Source organism: Oculina patagonica, chromosome 6 (genome assembly GCF_052425735.1).
Source record: "Oculina patagonica isolate OP01 chromosome 6, crgOcupat, whole genome shotgun sequence".
NCBI lineage: Eukaryota > Metazoa > Cnidaria > Anthozoa > Scleractinia > Oculinidae > Oculina > Oculina patagonica.
Genome location: NC_135763.1, coordinates 9,252,320 through 9,272,172, shown reverse-complemented (window position 1 = coordinate 9,272,172; position 19,853 = coordinate 9,252,320). Strand labels below are relative to the sequence as shown.

Here is a 19,853-nt window from a genome sequence, read left to right as displayed (position 1 = left end):
TGTTCAGAAAAAAATCGCTAAAATTAGTAGCCGCTAACAATAGTAACCTTAAGGTTACTATACCAATATGAACAAATGTTTTATCTTCATAGTTCAAGTTTATAAAATAAAATACAACAGTCATGTCTTGACAAACGCCTACAAGCTAATCCTTAAAATTTCTATCGGGAAATCTGTCCCTATTAAATTGATCAATTTTTCTCTGTAATAGTTTTATTCTTCAAAAGCTCTTCTAAAGGGCCTGGAAAGTCATATCCAAATAATTTAAAATCCAGCTGGTAGAGTTTACCAAGTTGTAATATTTCGTCTTTCGTCAGCTGGGAGTAATAATCCAACATATACGGTGCACTCTTGGACGAGTGATATTCAGGGAAAGTCACATACTCGTCCGCGCCAGTTATCTTTAAAAGCTGAGGCGCTTCCTCGGCAAGATTCTCAAAGTGACCGATGAAGTCGTAGTTTACTTCGCATGGACAAATCTGCTCGTAAGAACGCCAGTGTTGGTCTTCGATGTATCCACGTTGTCGAAGAGTAGTTTCGTTAGATGAAAGGATGTTTTCTATAAAGGTTGAAAATGAAGCTCTACCTAAATTCTCTAATTCTTTAGTGCTTTTGTTCGGGAAAACAAACCTTTTGAACCACAGACTGTCCACTTTGTCGCGGTACGCTGACGCTAATCTGGCAAAAGGCTCCCGCACAAACATGGCTTTGTAGTAATTTTTCAGGATCTCTCTTCGCTCAATTACACTGTAATCATTTAACCACGAGAAAAGGCTTTTGTCATGCGGATTATCGCTTACTTGTTCTCCCGGGTTCTCTGCACTGTAAAGGACGCGCTTCCAAGTTGTGCAAGAAATTTTAGGAATGAAACAGAACACAAGCTTCAACTTTTCAATGACGATAAAACGAGAGAAGTCAGCTTCTTCGATGAAAGAAGGATTTGGTGGCTTTGTTAGGCACTGCTCCCTTAAAAGCTGTCGTCTTTCTGCCATGACTGAAGTAAATGACGATGGAATGACTAGGAAAGCAGAAAAAATATATTAGATTTACACAAGCGAAATGATGAATATATATGATAATGTATGAGAGGCTGGATCTCACACTGACTGAACGGCCTATAATAGGCCATTTCCGAGTTACTTTTTGCCTCTGTTTCAAAACGATTCTCAGTGCAAAACCATTTGAAACTGTGAAACTCGTTTTCAAATGAAAAGTTTTGCACGTAGAAGCGTTTTGAAACAGAGGCAAAGGAAATGAGCTATTGGGGTGCGTGCCACTCACGTGGTCTCGCGCGACGTGTAAAAATGTTTTAGGAAGCAATGTCAAATGGTAAATGCGTGCAGGAGTTTAAGTGCCGCTTTAACCATTCTACAATGGAGGTCAAAAATAGTTGGGACACTTGTTGGGGCGATCTTGTAATCATACCAAATAACTTTTTTGTATGTTAAAAATGGGTTTGGCAGTGTACTTGTTCATTTTTAACACCCCCCCCCCCCCCCCTCAAGCAATATTGTCAAACATAAATGCCCTGATCTTGGTGTGTGAGATGGTCACTTCTCAACATTGCTTGGTGGAAGAAGGGCTAGCAGTCATTTGGCCCAGAAATGTGTTAAGTGTCCCAGTTTGGTGCGATTTCTTGGGGTGGAATTTTGTTTTTACATCGCGCACGTCCGTTCGATGGGGGGCATTCTCTTGATCGGGTATGAAGATAGAGTAATTCCGCTCGCTCCGTTTCAATTAAAAAGTCGCCGTGTAGCCCTTTTGCATCAGCAAAAAACATAATATAGTTTGGCACAATTCTTCAATCAGTAAACTTTATTTTTTATTGAAATGTATTTTTTGCTGGTTTCCTAGAAACAGCATGAGTACTGAGCTTTCTCTGAAGGACACCTGCGCACGTATAATTCCCGTGTCTAAGTAACTGTAATATTTTTGAAATATGTTGATTAAAAATAGCAACAAGCGACACTTTTCGATCAATAATCAGAAAAGCTTATCCTTTTCTTTAAATACCGACCCTGTAAAAAAAGGGTCGAATTCATGTTTTAATAAACTTGTACCAATTTTGTACATTCTACAAGACATTTGTGCACAAAGCCAGTTAATTAGCTAAGCCGTTATGAGCTCATTATATCTTAATTAATTCAAATTTTAAATGAAAATTGTGTGCAATGCTGGAGGAGGTTCTACTAGCAACATGAATTAAATATAATGAAAATATAATAGCTATTTTCAATCGCGATAACTTATTTTATTTAATAAAATTAAACTAAGTTCATTTAAAGCCGGATACAACCCAAGAATGGAATTGGCGGATGAAAGCAACATCGAACGAGCTTGAGCTTTGGGATCTCATTAAATTCAAAATTAGACAGGAGACAATTTCATACAGTAAACGCAAAGCGAGGGAAAGGAAGGCGAAATTGACATCTCTAGAGGAAAAATTGACAATCCTTCAAGAGCTTTGTGACCAGGATCCATCTACGGATAATCTGAATAGGCTAGAGATTTTGAAAACCGAGTATGACCTTCAATATGAATACATTGCACAAGGCGCTATAATCCGTTCAAGGGCAAGATGGTACGAGCAAGGAGAGAAAAGCAACAAGTATTTTTTGAACTTGGAGAGCTCTAGGGGTAAAAAGAGCACAATCCGAAAGATTCTTAAGGAGGATCAATCTCTGACAACGAATCCCAAAGAAATAATGGCCGAACTTAGAAGTTTCTACTCAAATCTTTACCAAGTGAACTCTACTGGAGAAAGTGAAGCCTCATTAGACGCATTTCTTAACAGCGTATCCTTACCCACACTGTCTGAAATACAGAAAGAGAAGTGTGAGGTAGAATTGACTATCGGTGAATGTTTCAACATCTTGAATGGTTTTCAAAAGAACAAAACACCTGGTAACGACGGCCTTACAACGGAATTTTACTTAGCCTTTTGGCCTATTCTTGGAAAACATTTGGTAGCTTGTCTCAATTATGCACATAATCACGGAGAGTTATCTAACTCTCAGAAACAAGCGGTGATCACTTTATTAGAAAAGAAAGGAAAAGATAAAAGGCTGATCAAAAATTGGAGACCGATTTCCTTAATTAATGTGGACACCAAAATAGCCTCCAAAGCGCTAGCTAAACGATTAGAGAATATACTTCCTGACTTGATTCATTACAACCAAAACGCTTATGTGAAAGGAAGATCAATATTTGACGCCGTCAGGACCATTGATGATGTATTAGAATATACAAAATGTAGTGATCAGTCGGGTATCCTTGTAACAATTGATTTTGAGAAAGCGTTCGATTCTTTGGACCATAGATTCTTATTGAAGGTCCTTCGCACATTCAATTTCGGACCATCTTTTATTCAGTGGATTCGCACCTTTTACTCAAACGTGTCTAGTTGCGTAATAAATAATGGATTTGCGACAAGTTACTTTAATGTTGACCGTGGTGTGAGACAAGGGGATCCGTTATCCCCTCTCTTGTTCATTCTTAGTTTAGAAGTTCTAGCTTGCAGTATTCGACAAAATGACAAGATTCAAGGGATCAAAATTGAGGATGAAGTTGTGAAAATCTCTCTTTTCGCGGATGACATGACATGTTTTTTGAGGAATAAGTCTTCGTATGAGAACCTGATTGTTAATTTAGATCTGTTTTCGAGATTCTCAGGTTTAAAATTAAATGAGGAAAAAACAGAATTTTTTTGCTTAGGGGTCCAAAATTTGTCTAAATCACCTTCCTATGAATTTAAACGCTCAATTAAGATTTTAGGCGTACACTTTGATTATGATCAACTTTCTAGGAAAAAGGATAATTTCGAGGCAATTATAAAGTCTATTAAAAAAACATTAGGCATGTGGAAATGGAGGGGACTCACACTTATAGGAAAGATACAAATCGTTAAATCTTTTGCTATTCCGAAATTTATGTCGAAAGCGTCGCTTATTCATGTGTCTAAAGATCTCATACAGGCAGTCAATAAAGAACTTTACAGCTTTATTTGGAAAGGAAAGGATAAGGTTAAACGGTTAGCTTTGATTAATTGCATTGAAAATGGAGGGCTTAAGATGCTGGATATAGAATCTATGGTTCTAGCGCAAAGAATAATGTGCGTGAAGAAGTATATTGAGGACTATGTTAGTCCCTGGAAGATCTTCTTAAACCACTATTTGAAAAAACTAGGCGGAAAGTTCATTTTGCAGTGTCATTTTGATTGCCCAAAATTGCCCATATTTTTACCCGAGTTTTACAAAGATTGTCTTGCTGCGTGGTCAACTCTTTCAAGTAAAGAAGTGGTTTCGTACGGGGATGTTATGAACCAATACTTGTGGAATAATAAAAACATTCTATGTGAAGGTAAATCTTTATATCATGCCTTTTTCCGCATAAACTGTGGGATAAGCAAAATCGGAGATTTAGTCTCTAAAGACAATACGTTTCTGGAAAGTGATAAAGTTCTCAGGTCAAAACTATCACCTAGTCAATTTTTCCTTTTAATGGGAGTAGTCAGTGCCATTCCAAAGGAATGGCGCTCCATTATCAAGGGTGAGAGTATATACCGTGAACCATACTCCTGCCCTGCAAATTCTTTTGAAGTGCCAATAAAGGGGGAAATGTTGGATATTTCTAACATTCCCTCCAAAATAGTTTATGAAGAGTTTCTTTCTCGTAAAGTAATTCCTCCTACCGCCCAAAAGAAATTTAAAAATGACTATCCAAATCTCTCCGTCGATTGGAAGAAAATCTATTCTCTAGCGTTTAGTGTTACTTTGGATACAAAGTTAAGAGCTTTTCAGTACAAATTACTAAACCATATTGTGTATACAAATGACAGACTTTATAAATTTAAGATTGTAGACTCGCCATTATGTGCTTTCTGTTACTCTGAAGATGAATCCCTCGAGCATTTATTGTTTCTTTGTAAAGCAAGCGAGGTATTCTGGAAAGAGGTATTGTCGTGGTTGGCCATCCATAAGAATGAAGTTTTAAATTTTTCTCTCACCGATGTTTTGTTTGGTAAGTTTGATATCGATACAGACTCTATGGTAGTTAACCATATTCTTCTTCTTGGAAAATATTTTATTTATAGGTGTAAGCTTGATAAGATTAAACCCTCTTTACCAGTTTTTAAGGCTAAATTAAGAGCTACTCTTAAATTAGAATTTTACATTGCCAGGAAAAAAGGTACACTTGCTCAACATTACAGAAAATGGAATATCTTTATTCCTGTATTAAGTTAGACTATTTCCTTTTTTCCACTCTACCTTTTAAAAAAACTCCACCGAAAATATTTTAGGTCACTCTATTTTTTCGAAACCTGCTTTTTGACCTTTTGTTTAGAAAGCTGGTGTTTGCTTTGCATGTCTCTTTTTTCTTCTGCTCTCCATAGCATAATATACCTTGTTTATTTTTTAACGTGCTTTGTTTGTAGTAAGTAATGTTAAGCTTGTAATAATTTATTGTTGTAGTGTAAGTAAGTATTGTATTAGTGTAAGTAAGTAGCGTTAGGACTGTAAGTAATGTTTAAATTGTAAGTAGTGTTTCTTTTTTCTTTGTAATTTTGTACTGTATGTTTGTATGGCAAGAAATTAAAAATATTAAAAAAAAAAAAAAAAAACATCGAACGAGCCGTACTTGGCCAAGGAATAAGATAAATCTGTTTTTTAAAATTCTATACAAGCGATCGATGATAAGACTTTACATCGTATGGTGACAAAGGAGACACAAATATAAGTTTAAAAGCCAATCCCTAGCTCTCGCACAGACCTTATAATAAAAACAAGATCTCAAATAAAGCTATTTACTTTACCTCCAGAAGAAGTTTGATGTTGAACTTTGTTAGGTTGCGTGGCAGGCGAAGGCAGCAGTGGAAGAAGAGTACTGTCTTTAAAAATCCACAAAGAAACACATACAAAAATCACGATCAAAATTAAGCGATTCTTCCTCTGAAATGGCATGATTCCAAACTTAGTCTCTGTTTTGATCGCGATGAGCCGCTTGAAGTGTATAATTTTTCCAAACGAAAAAAAAACTATTAACAGAAAGAGAGGTTACCAAGGAATTGAAATGAATGTTTTAATTGTCATTGATTACTTTGAAAAGCGTGCGTTTTATCTACATTATTATATAAATAAAATATGAGAGTTTTGTCATGAGAAAAAATTCTACAGGCTGTAGTGTTGCAGGCGCGTAGGAGGGGGGGGGGGGGGGGCTCGAGGGGTTCGAACGAACCCCCTTTGGAGGTCAATAATGGAGGACTGAAAACACAAACTGTTGATGTTCAGCTTTTAGCAAATAGTGGGGGAATGGAAAAAAAACTTTGAGAGTTGCAGTTTTTAAATTACCCTGCAAGAAAACGCTAAAAGTATTGGGAAAGTATGAAATTGATAGGAGAATGGATCCTAGTGACCTAGTATATTATATGTAGTCAAAATAATCCCTTTGCTGAAAAAATATTTCCTTAAGAGGCGTTCGGGATTTGATAAATGGAGTATCAATAGACGAAATGCGGGGATTACAATTTCGGGGGACCCAGGTGATACGAATATTAAGCAATTATTGGATGAGGTTGAGCATGATATCGTGAATTATCAAAACCGAGGTCTGTGTTATCTGCCGAAGCCGAAGGCTGAGGCAGATAACACAGACACGAGGTTTTGATAATTCACGATATCATGCGAAAACCGAATTCAATAATTGTTTTATTATACGTTTTCAAACAATTATGCCATCACTTTTTCCAGCTCCGGCGTAAAACTTCGTCAGAACATTGGCCAAAGCGGTTTTATCTTGTGGTACCTCCAGATTCTTCTTCCCCAAATAATCATTCAGAATTTTTACACTTGTTTTTTTTGTTCTCTCGGTATTTTTAGAATCTTTATTCTCGATCAAAACTTTCAATTCCTCTTCTAATTCGGAAACGGAGGCGAATCGCTTAGCCATATTTTCAATAGTTTGACAGCACTACACGGACGAGGGGCTTGGAAACTAGGCGGACTTTGAACTCGACATGATAACCCGATATCTGCTGCAGATATTGGTGACTGAATGATCTCGACCAATCACATATTTCAAAGTAATTCTAATGTATAATAATCATAGTTAGTACTAACTATGGTGTATTTAGTGCATATTGACGTTTTGACGCCGCTTTTAGTACATTGACGGTGGAGGTGGGGGCTTAACCTTTTACCCTGAGACGCCTTTGCAGCACACGTTAAGCTTTTGTAAAACGTTTAGTGTACTAAGCCGGTATGTATGTATGAATGTATCAAGTTAACAAAACGCCGGAAATATTGTTATGACTAAAAATACCTATTATTTTACACTCCATCGAGTTTGAAATATTGACGTGCACAATGCTGAAAGTAGCATTTCCAGGCCTCTAGGTTTCAAAATATTCTAGGGGGACATGCCCCCAGACCCCCCTAGAGGCTCGCGCCTTCGCCGCTCGTATTAAATAACCCCCCTTAATAACCATTCCTGTCAATAGGAACACCCTTCCAAAAACCTCAGCTACGCGCCTGTGTTGTGACATCTGTCAATCATACGAGCACGCGGTCGAAAGGAACTCCCACTTCCCTTGTAGTCGTCGCGAGCATGGAGTCAATAAATCAGACTTGTGTTTAACTTGTGGTGGTTTTATTTAAACGGTACAACACCACACAGGCTAATCCTTAAAAATGTTCTAACGAGAAAAATGCTCTTGCTAAATCAGTTTTCTTCTGCTATAGTTTTGTTCTTCAAAACCCCCTCAAGAGGGCCTGGGAACTCATATCCAAATAATTTAAAATCCAGTTCGTAGAATTCACCAAGGTGAATTATTTCGTCTTTCGTCAGCTGGGAGTAATAATCCAACATGTACGGCGCACTCTTGGACGAGTGATATTCAGGGAAAGTCACATACTCATCCGCGCCAGTTATTTTTAAAAGCTGAGGCGCTTCCTCGGCAAGATTCTCAAAGTGACCAATGAAGTCGTAGTTTACTTCGCATGGACAAATCTGCTCGTAAGAACGCCAGTGTTGGTCTTCAATATATCCAAGTTTACGCAAAGTTGTTTCGTTAGTTGAAAGGAGACTCTTTATAAAGGTTGAAAATGGCACTGCAGCTTCCTTCTTTAATTCTTGTGTACTTTTGTTCCTGATAACAAATCTTTTGAACCACACTTTGTTCACTTTGTCTCGGTACGCTGATGCCAATCTGGCAAACGGCTCCCGGACAAACATGGCTTTGTAGTAACTTTTCAGGATCTGTTTTCGCTCAACAACACTGTAATCCTTTAACCACGAGAAAAGGCTGTTACTGTGGGGATTAAAGCTCACTTTTTCTCCCTTGTTCTCTGCACTGTAAAGCGCGCGCTTCCAAGTTGTACAAGAAACTTTAGGAATGAAACAGAACACAAGCTTCAACTTTTCAATGACGATAAAACGAGAGAAGTCAGCTTCTTCAATGAAAGAAGGATTTGGTGGCTTTGTTAGGCACTGCTCCCTTAAAAGTTGTCGTCTTTCTGCCATGCGTAAGCTAAAGGACCATGGAATAACTTAAAAGGCAACAAAAAATAAGGTAATTTTAGTAAACTATGTTCTTGATGTTAAGGATATGAAAGAATTAATATGAACTGCAAATAGATGTTAAGTAAAGAAATGATCCTCGCAGTCGATTTGCCAAAAAAAAAATAATTGCAAAGAAACTACGACTACGGTCAGGCAATGTGATAAAAAAGCCTTGATGCTATCAGCAACCTAAACTATGTTTGAGTGCTTTTATACTTGTGGAAGAAATTTAGTTACATAAATGACTATATTCGTATACAGCTATTTCAATTAACGTTGTCCGGATCAAAGCTTAAAGACAAGACTGAAGGGCAGTATGGGTAGAAGAAGAGGGCGCAACTGCACGTGCTGAATACTAAAATATATAATGACACGACAAACGCGAATTTGCACGTTTTCTATTTCTTTAGACATGTGAAACAAGGTGGTTTTAGCCACACTGAATTTAAGAAGAATTTTCAAAACTCAGAACCAAGCGACAGTGAAGGTAAAGCTACAGAAAGTCCTCCTGAGAGGAAAAAACAAACTCGTGAATTCTCCACGTGCGATGATGCTTAATGAAGCTTATATGCAAATTTGTAGTGAATACCCAGAACGCCATACGGTCTTGCCTTTTAGCTTTAAGCTTTGAACCGACAACGTTTATTGAAAAAGCTGTATTTAGCCCTGGCATCATAACTGTCAATCAAATTAAATTTCATCGTTTTGCACTGCCAGTTTCACGTATTGCCCTGCTTATTTTGCACTGGTTTAAGATAAACTGACGTGTACTTAAACCAGTCAGAATGCAGAAATTGTTGCTTACACTCATTCAGACGAGAATTGTATTTAAATCAACGGCACATTTCTCTTTCAATCAGCCTGCCGTCGATAAAAGGTCCGCGTTAAACTCTACTCATTTGCAAGTTCCTTGTCCACAGCCCCCTAACAACCAACGTCTGGAGAAACCTGCGTTTATGTCGTCTTACTCGATATTCCAGTGAGAAAAATTTAAAATGCTTGCATTTGTCCACTTTTTCTTCTGTTTATTGTTCAAATCTCATATCCGGTTTAAGTGTTCGATGCTTTATTTCTGGTAGAAGTTGAGTTTCCATGGATACTTTGGTTATACTTGAAAGAAATGCAATCAGCATAAATGAAAAAAAAAACAATTTTCAATTGCCCGAGTGGAAGAAATTAGAAGAAAGGGATCTTGGATAAAAGCAAATTTATAGCAAATAATCTCATAAGCAAAGTTATATCTTGAAGATTTAAATTCAGATTTAAATGTAAAAAGTAGCGGGGGTCTAACACAACGCTTAGTTACTTGTAAGTGTTTTGTTCCGTTATGAAAGGACTGGCACCTCGAGAAACAATAAATTTTAATTATTTTCCACCTCAACTCTCGGTGATTTTTTTCGTCGTACTCCAAAGTAAGATGTAAATTCTATCTGTTAACACAAGCGTGGGACAATGAATAAAATCTTAGTCCCAAAAGGGAGTCGCATCCATACGTATATACACGGCCTTAGCTAGCAACGGGTAAACCGAGGAAATAACCTCAGTAAAAAATTTGAATTTATTTTTTTGTCAAGGTTCTGTAAGAGGCTATGTATTAAAAAAATTTTAAATATGAAAGAAGGATTTTTTTCTGATAATGCTTCGGTAAGCATTTTCGTCTTGCTGCGGCGATGAGATAACCTTCTGCACACGAGTCTGGTGCTCTACTCCCACTGAGCTACAAGAAGACGCGTGGCGAGCATAAGTGACAAGAATCTGCATACTACTAAAATAATTTTATTCCTGGTTCTGGTTGCAGGCTTTCTTTACAAATAAACCGTGTAGATAACATGATCAAACACGTTAGCTAGAAACGAAATTTCAACAATATATTGAAATAAAAGTGAAGGAATGAGAGCAAATTTTATTTTTCCTCGCTGGAGCGAACATCGAGTAAGAAGACATGGTAATTAGGACGAGGCTGTGAGCAAAGTCTGATGAAACCCTTGGAGAACCTCCGACGTTGTTTGATGAAATGATAAATCACTTTCGCGTAAAATGCTTGCTCAATACTATTTTGCACCATTTCTAAACAAGCTACGAACTCAGGAACTCAATAAGAGAATACAAATTTGTCTCTGATCAAAAGATAATTATTCAAGTATTATTGATACGCTTCACGAACAGCACGTGTGCACCAAATAACTCTCCAAACCGCAACAAGGATAAACTACATTTAAAGATGTCGTATACAGGTTAGAAACTTAAAACGACAAATATATAATTCAATAAAGTACAGACGCATTTAAATTAAAAGGCAGTCAGAAGCGTGACTTTATAATCATAGGAGACGTTAACAGCCTTTGCGCAATGTACAAGTTTGTATTGGGAATTCAAACAAAACCGAAAATCAAGCCATACTACTGAACTCTTTTTAAGGTGTGCGTACGGTTGACGCCTCCTTCTCCTCAGTTCTTTTTTATAAATGCACGCTGCCACCTATGTTATAGCTAGTAAAACAATATAAATAAATATACAAGCACCAAACTGTACCTTCAGAAGAATGATCCAAGGCTTTGTTGGTGATCCACATGCCAATACATGCAGCTGAAATTATGATGAAAATTAAACGCCACTTGTTCTGTAATAGCGATCTTCCATACATGATGGCGACTCTTCTTATCCCAGTAGGCCCTATAATACAAGAGTATTGCCTTAATTTTCAATTCGAAAAAAAAATCAATTCAGGCACAGGTTACCAAGGAAATGAAATGACTGTAAAAATTAGTTTTACGTTGTATGCTGATTGCTTCGAAACATTAGAGAGATTAAGCTTGACGAAATGACTGATGTAAAAATTAGTTTCCCGCGTACGAACGCCAAACGGCAGACGGCAGAAGCCCAAAATTTGTTGAATTGCAAGGATTTCTTCCACTAAGAACAATTGTGACTTCAGATATCGATGACGTCAAGTTTGCTGACGAGTTTCTAATACTGATCCAATGATCCGAAACATATTCTCTTGTCCGAAAGTTCATGCGTTTTTTGAACTTTCTCGGAAATCTTCTGCAAATTTCGTTAATCTTCGGAGAAGTTCGACAAATGCTCGGAAACTTTTGTATGGCATTAGAACAGCACTCGCACAATTTACAAAAATCTTCGGTCTAGAAATTGCAAAAAGTTGCTCGAAAGGTAAAAAGTTTCACAAAGGTTGCTTACCATTTTTATGGGACAGCCCTAGTCAAGTCTTCATGCAGCTGTAATCTTAACTACGAATGGGATAAATGGCTGCGATTAATTTCTCACTCACGCCGAGCGAATCAGTTTCGATACCGTGAGGAAAGTTTAAGAAAGTGTTTTAAACGGACTTTACATACAGATTGATTTTACTTCAGTTTGAAGAAAGAACTATTCAGAGGCCATTTTCTGTGAGTTATAAAATACGCAAATTAATAATTATATTTACACACTAATATAAGCATTGAATTCGAGTGTCTTATAGTAAGTCAATACCTATTTAGCCCACCGTCAAAGGCCAAAGATTCGTGGTGTTATTTATCCTGACAAATGCATGTGATGGAAGAGTGTAAAGCACTGGCCAAACGGTAACGCAAGTGGACCGTGGCGCAAGTAGTCGCAAGTTCAACTTGCGTACAGACTTGCGTTGGGTGGTCAAACGGACACGCAAGTTTGGTCGCAAGTGCACGTAAGTTTGCAAAAAGTCATTTCAAATGCTACGAGGTACAATTCAGTATTTGAAGTAAACTGCAAAAAAATGCGTTAGCTTGAAAAACGGTGAAAAATTGCGTTACCTTAAGTGCAAATTTGATCTCCATCAAAGTGAACGCAAGTCAACACACTAGTTGCATGCAAGTCCTGGCCAAACGGAGACGCAATTGTACGCAAGTTTTCAACTTGCGTCTACTTGCGTTGCCGTAAAAAAAAAAAAAAAACGAAAAGAAAAAGCGCAGGAGGTCATGATCACGGAATAAAACTCTAAACGAAAGTTTTCACTGCCCTCGAGCTCGTTCTGCGCATGGATAAGAATGCAGTCGAATTCCCGTTTTTTTCTCCTTCATCTCGACTTGCCTCATACAGAATTGAAGTGGTCGATGTTTGCATAAATAAACCATCGGGATGGCGAAATTGATCTCTCAGCATGTTTAAATGACGCAATTTGGGATCTGCTCAAATAGTACTTTATAGAATTCAGGTCAGTGTCGGTGGCCAGCACATTTTTTTTACACATCTTTAACCGGTTGAGCTTGTTTTAGCTAATCCTTTGATACGCTGGAATTCTGTAATGTATGTTAAGCACTTCATAACTTAAAATACATTTGTTGGCCTGTGACCTGTTTACAAGTTGTAGCATTAAATTTTTGAATTGCGAATGGTGTATATCGAAATAAAAGTTAAACTCAAATATCTCTCACCAATTTTGTCAAGTGCGGATGCAGCTCAAAACGTCTGACAGTAAGTATGCACTCACTGAATGAAAGTCGATGTTAAATCTTAATAGAATGAGCAGACATAGACTGATCTTTCCGTGCAAAATAAACTCTTTAATGACAAAAGCTGGTCACTACTTGGTCGCACGTATTAGTTGTTGTCGAGGTATTCTGCGGACAATCGGAGAGAATTCATCATCGAAATACAAAAGAAAATCATCTTTTCTTCCAAATAAAGTCACAAATTAATAATCACTAATTTGCTGAGAAAGCTTTTAGCACGTTTGATAATCTTATAAAATAAAAGATGTTTATACAAAGGAAAATCGGGTTAATATCGCCTACAGCACTTAACCAAATCAAAATCTTAGGAATGATTATTTGGTGGCTTGTTCCAATCGACAAGAATTCAATATTGAAAAACAAAAGGTTCTCTTCTTTTATTTTCAAATACAGTGAATATTTCTAGTTATCTTAGAGAATGGCCTGAAAGGGATGTAATAAGTCTGTCCTAGCTGAAAACGTCTTCTTCCACTCTTGATAATCTTAAGAAATAAAATAGATAGATATGCAAATAAATGATGAGTTTGGAATCGTCTGCTGAGTAATAAATTCAAATCTTGGCGTTATTTGTTTAGTTGCTTGTGATCAATAGACAACAATTCAATGCATAAATGGAAGTCCCACGATTGACACGATTGAAATGAAAGCTCGAGGAGAATCAGATTATAAATTTAAGTGAAATAAAAACGAAAGAGTGCGACACTTAACGTGTCCTTTAGCGGACAGCCTGGGAAGAAGACTTAATTTTCACTTCTCTTGTAAGCATGGACAAGAACGGCAATCGAGTTCTTTCCCTTTGACCTTAAGCTGTGCTGCCTCGTATGCTGCCTATAAAGGTAAAGTTTTTAGAAGCCTGTGGTCTTTCATGTCGTTAAAATGTTCAGGTTAAGGAAATGGTAAAAACTATTGTACTCAGACAGGACCCACCACTCTGCAAAAAGACAGGTGATATTTTCGTGTACCCCCTTTCCTCATCTTAAAAGATGGTGTTTTGTTTGTTTAGCCCCTTTCTATTTGTAGTAGAAACTAAGAAAAAAGATTTAAACCTCCTTGTGCCATTTCTCAGCAAGGCAAGCTTCATGCACACCTTATATGAAAGTCTCAAATCAAACTTTAAGGCCAATAAATTTTGTCCATTTGGCTAATCAGACAGGTGGTATCTTGCATAGCCTCCCTACCCCTACACAAGGCGGGTCCTCGTCGAGTACGCTTGTTATATTTTTCTTCACAAGGTCACATCCTAGTTAAATAAACACAGTGATGAACAAAACTTGCAAAAAATTAGTGAACACGTGACCACCGCTTGTGGACAAGTTGATAAGATGGTAAGGACAGACGGTAAATTATTTTTATACCTGGTGGACGACAAGGACTTACCTCTGAGAATATTGCTTCAGTGGCTTTGACTTGGTAATAATATAAATTGCCTATGTCGACTTGCTTTCAAAATTTAATGCAATACGTTACTGACATATTATATAACAAAAATCATATGTTCAATACTCGGTCACACAGTTTTCATGTATGCGCGGATATGGTTAGATAAATCATTGGCCCGAAGAAGCCGGGACAACCGCGGGTATCTGTGCGCACATTTTTTAAAAAACCTGGTGAACAACAAGGTTTCGCCATGCAGGTCTGTTGTAGAGGGCTGTTCTAATTAAGTGATTAAACCATAGATTCGTTGCAACCCAATGTGTCTCCTGGGCGTTATAATTCAAAGATCCAAGCAAACGACATTAAGTTTGAAAACTGTTCAGCCCATGCCAACAATATTCCAAAAATCCATATTGCATTCCATTTCAGTCATCGTCGCTTTTTGCCATAGGTACTTTCTTTTGTATTTGCTGTGTTATTTATATGTTCCTCAGTTCACTGTTTTAAGAAGCTATTTTTATATTTCACCTAATTTGAATATCATTCACTTCCCATGCCTAAATTTGGCTGAATTTCAGAATCGTATCATTTTCTTGCCTTTTTTTCTTGGCGCTCTCTGCCTTTCTACAAGCTTTGATTATTTTCTTGCCAAGGGTGCAACAAATAAGTTTTGTTTTTGGATATTTGGCAATAACAACGCTGACTGACTTTAATGTTACTTACCACGGGAACTTACCAGCTTTAATTTCCCGCATTGCAGTTTACAATTTATTTACAAAATCTGCTTGTCATTGTCGGAGAGCAGATTGATTTTGTGATCACAGTTTTTCGTGTAGATCACTAAAAGTTATTTGCATAAACTTGCATAGGATTTGTAACTAACCAACAGCCGTTTCCTATTTATTTAATAAAATGAAATCCACAGGATGCAATGATACTTCAAAAACGCATTACATTTTCTCATTTAAAACGACTGCACAACCAATGAAACGCGCGTTATAATTTTATAAAATGAAATGTAAACCACAATTCGACACAATCTTTAGCATTCATCAGGAAAAACGTGTTCTTGTTAAATCAATTTTCTCCTGCTATTGTTTTATTCTTTAACACCTCTTCTAAAGGGCCTGGGAACTCGTATCCAAATAACTTGAAATCCAGCTCAAACAGTTGACCAAGTTGAAATATTTCGTCTATCGTCAGCTGGGAGTAATAATCCAACATGTACGGCGAACTTTTGGACGAACGATATTCAGGGAAAGTCACATACTTATCCGCGCCAGTTATCTTTAAAAGCTGAGGCGCTTCCTCGGCAAGATTCTCAAAGTGACCAATGAAGTCATAGTTTACTTCGCATGGACAAATCTGCTCGTAAGAACGCCAGTGTTGGTCACCTCGCTGCTGAGGAGTTGTTTGGTTAGATGAAAGAACGCTCTTTATAAAGGTTGAAAATGATGCTCTTCCTTCCTTCTTTTCTTCTCCAGTACTTTTGTTCGGGAAAACAAATCTCTTGAACCACACTTTGTTCACTTTGTCCCGGTACGCTGATGCCAATCTAGCAAAAGGCTCCCGGACAAACATGGCTTTGTAGTAACTTTTCAGGATCTCATTTCGCTCAACAACACTGTAATCATTTAACCACGAGAAAAGGCCTCTTCTGTGAGGATTGTAGCCCACTTGTTCTCCGTCGTTCTCTGCACTGTAAAGGGTGCGCTTCCAAGTTGTACAAGAAACTTTAGGAATGAAACAGAACACAAGCTTCAACTTTTCAATGACGATAAAACGAGAGAAGTCAGCTTCTTCGATGAAAGAAGGATTTGGTGGCTTTGTTAGGCACTGCTCCCGTAAAAGCTGTCGTCTTTCTGCCATGCGTGAGCTAAGGGACCACGGGAACATTTTGATGTCTGCAAAAAAGGTGACAAATAAAAGGAGAAAATTCATTATCAGTTTTTATTATTAGGGTAGTATGACAAAAAATGCTGGCAGCTATCAGCAACCAAAACTATATATTATATTTCTGATGTTTGAGTGCTTTTATGCTTGTGGAAGAAGCTGATTTACATTTCTGATTATATTTTGTTTATTGAGCCCCTTTGCAAACTCTCTGTTAAGACCACCCTCCCCCCCCCCCCCTTCTCCGTTCATTCTACTAACAACTACCCTCCCCCTTCCGATCCCTTTCTGGGAGTAATGGTGGATTTCCACTGACGCGTAATTTTTACGTGCGTAAAAAAAATAGAGACAATGTATGAACGGCTTGCGTACACGTTAAGGCAGGCCGTTCATACATTGTCTCTTATTTTTTTTCACGCACGTAAAAATTTACGCGTCAGTGGAAATCCACCATAAGATATAAACATGAAGCCCGTTAAAACTGAATATAAATAATGCGGCCCGGTTTCATTGTGAGTGAATTTTGTGTCTGAGCATATATTGAGAGTAAAAATCATTCAGCATTTTTTAACACAACTTTTTTAACACAAATGAAACGTTTTTAAACATTTCAACACTCACCCAGACAAGAATGCTTTTTTTATTTTTTATTTTTTATTTTATTTTTGTGACACATTTGCCTTCTTGAATTATCTGATGCTCAAACCTTCCGATGATTCGAACCAGAAGTCGTTTTCTTTGAATTTGCTTCGGTATGCCGAAGACTTCAATTTTAACCCTGAACCTGATTTATATTTCTCGAACCAATGTCTGTTTCCGCCCTTGAAACATCGAGTCATTGGGATTCCACTCTAGTATTATGGCGTCCGCTCTAGCTCTAGCTATATAGCTCGTTTTCAATCAGCCTGTCATAAAGGGTCGTTAAACTCTTTATATTTTCAAAGAACTTTGCCAACACGACCATCCCTTCCGTTTATTAGAGAGCTAAAGCAATGATGACGGCAACGCCAAGGATAACGCCGGCAAAAAAATGACTTATAGCAACTAACATTTTACTAGCGAATCTCGCGATTATCCAGATGTAGTCAGTGTATCTACTGGTTTAGGAATTAGCTGCAGCAAAGAGCGTTCAAGCGGAACTAGAAATACAGAAATTTAGTAGTCGTCGCCTACATTGTCCAAAATAAGCCGAATTTGCTGTTTTTACGTTGTTGTTTGCAGAGAACGGCCAAGAAATGTACCCAGATTTCCAACATACGTGTCTGCCTCGTCCCCAGGCGCCGATTGGCCGGACGTTGAGGCGGTAAGGCGGGAAAACAGGGAGCGCGGGGATTCATCAGGCCCAGAACGCCAAGCGGCCGTGCCGTCAGTCCCACAACACCAAGCGAACCGTGCACGACCAAGGACGAGGACGCCTGGGGACGAGGCAGCACACGTGTAGAGTTATTATTCTGCTCATTAAATCTGTTGTTGGGTGACGTTTCCGTTCACGTTGCCGTCGTTGTTTGTTTAAGCTCTCTATATGACCCTCGTCGCGACGAACCTGCGTTTTTGCTCGATATTGCATTGAGGAAATTAAAGCCTGCTCGCGTTTCTTCACTTTCTCTTCAGTTCAGTTTATTGTTTAAATTTCATTTCTGGTTGAGTGTTTTATGTTTTATTTGTGACAGCGGATGAGTTTCTATGGTTACCTTGGATATTTTAAAAGAATGACAACCAGCATATATAAAAACACTTTTCAATTTCTGGTGTGAAAAAAGTACGGAAAAGAATATATTCTTCGATAAAAACAAATTTAAAGTATAAATATTTCTATTTAAGCAAATTCAAATGTAAAGAAAGCCTAAAATCAAAACTTGTATATTTTTCCCAGTTGCCGGGGGTACAGCACAACACTCGAGTTAATGTGACACGTTTTGTTTTTATTTAACAGAACTGGCACCGCGGGAAACAAGGATGAATTTGTGTTATTTTATATCTCAATTCTCCCTAATTCTCTCGTCGTAAGCCAGTGTAAAATGAAAAATTCTATCTGTTTTCACAAGCGTGGGACAGTGAAATAGACCCCAGTAAGAGCATTTAATAGGTTGACACGTGACATGCTTCCTGTGTTCTGCTAAGTTCAAAAAAATATTAATAATTCATTAAGAAAAAAATGAATAATGTTTAATAAGTGTCCGGTCTTTATATCTGATAAAGACGCGGCTAAATTTTATGTCCAATTTTCTTGGCCCAAATAATCCAAAATTTAAATATAAGTGCAAGAATAAAAAGATCTACTTCAGAGGTTTTTGAAGCCGTTCAAAAAACTTGCAGTTCGTGCTTTATCAAGTCTAAAATAAAGCACTTCTGCTCGTTTATTAAACATTACATAATAATTTCTGTATTCAGACTTTACTTACAATCCCTCTAGTTCAAACAATAAACCCCGAGACGAGATTTGAACAATATACAGAAATAAAAGTAAAGAAATGCGAGCAGTCTTTATTTTTCTCACTGGATCTAGCATCGCAGACACAAACGCATAAAGCCATCACGGGAAGACGGCAATTAGGTGGCCGTGTGCAAAGTCTTTTGACAACGACGAAAACTTCTCTTTATATTGTTTAACAGAATGAATACCCCGTAAGAGTGTATTGCTTGTTCGATACCATTGCTTGCAAATTTTAAGCGAGGGTTGACTCAGGAACTCCATAAGGGAATTAATTATACATTGCCGGCATTTTAAAATCGAACGATATTCACCCGAATATTATTACGTTTCACGAACAAAAGTCCTACACCCAAGAATGATCTGAGCCGCGACAGGCTCGGATTTGTACTTTTAGATTTTATACAAGGAAAGTAGTAAAACGACAAATGTAAAATTTAAGAACGAGATAAATTTTAACTAAGAGATGGTACATAAAGCGTGCCTTTATAACCATATCATACCTGTAACTGAAAGCGTAATGTAAAGTTTGATTTGAGATCGAATTCAAACTGAACTCTTTTTACCGCATCTATTTTAATGGCAAATTAAGGGATTTAACGTCAACATTCAATGAATTGAATTGAACGTACGTTAGCTACAAGCTACGCTATAGTTAGTACAACAGGATATATAAACATACAATCAAAACACGATACCTCCAGAAAAATGATCCAAAGCTTTGTTAGTGATCCACATGCCAACACCGCATGCAAAAATTACGATGAGAATAACACGCCTTTTATTCTGTAATAGTGATCTTCCGTACATGGCTACTCTTCTAATACGAAAGACTTCCCGTAATTTTCCACTCGAGGGAAGCTTTCAATTGAAGTCATAGAAAGGAAACGAAATGATCAATTTACATGTAATTAGTCATACAACGCGCGCTAATTACTTCAAAACTATAAAGCCGGGTTTGCACGAGAAATTTTTATGTGGCATTTTTTGTGACAACTTTTCTTTGCTCGCGTAGATGACAAAAAATTGTCAATTTTTATGTGGAACAAAAAATTGGCAACGAGGACGATAACCTTTTAAGCCGGGTTTGTACACGAGCATATTTT

The 19,853-nt window shown here is 37.5% G+C and overlaps 3 protein-coding genes across 3 annotated transcripts; all 3 read right to left on the bottom strand.

Moving 5' to 3' along the window:
- Positions 1-49: 49 nt before the first annotated feature.
- LOC144656268 (carbohydrate sulfotransferase 11-like) lies at positions 50-1,129 on the bottom strand. The gene is made up of 2 exons (XM_078516502.1): positions 1,102-1,129; positions 50-1,018 (listed from the first exon to the last, which is right to left on the bottom strand). Exons 1-2 carry the CDS (start codon positions 1,127-1,129, stop codon positions 192-194), a joined length of 855 nt encoding a protein of 284 aa, XP_078372628.1. The 3' UTR covers positions 50-191.
- A 6,541-nt stretch (positions 1,130-7,670) lies between these two features.
- On the bottom strand, positions 7,671-11,214 carry LOC144657764 (carbohydrate sulfotransferase 11-like). The gene is made up of 2 exons (XM_078518114.1): positions 11,089-11,214; positions 7,671-8,543 (listed from the first exon to the last, which is right to left on the bottom strand). The coding sequence occupies exons 1-2, from the start codon at positions 11,198-11,200 to the stop codon at positions 7,717-7,719; spliced, it is 939 nt and encodes a 312-aa protein (XP_078374240.1). The 5' UTR covers positions 11,201-11,214; the 3' UTR covers positions 7,671-7,716.
- Positions 11,215-14,681: 3,467 nt separating this feature from the next.
- LOC144657418 (carbohydrate sulfotransferase 11-like) lies at positions 14,682-19,592 on the bottom strand. Its single transcript, XM_078517765.1, has 2 exons — positions 19,446-19,592; positions 14,682-16,327 (listed from the first exon to the last, which is right to left on the bottom strand). The coding sequence occupies exons 1-2, from the start codon at positions 19,555-19,557 to the stop codon at positions 15,501-15,503; spliced, it is 939 nt and encodes a 312-aa protein (XP_078373891.1). The 5' UTR covers positions 19,558-19,592; the 3' UTR covers positions 14,682-15,500.
- Positions 19,593-19,853: the final 261 nt, after the last annotated feature.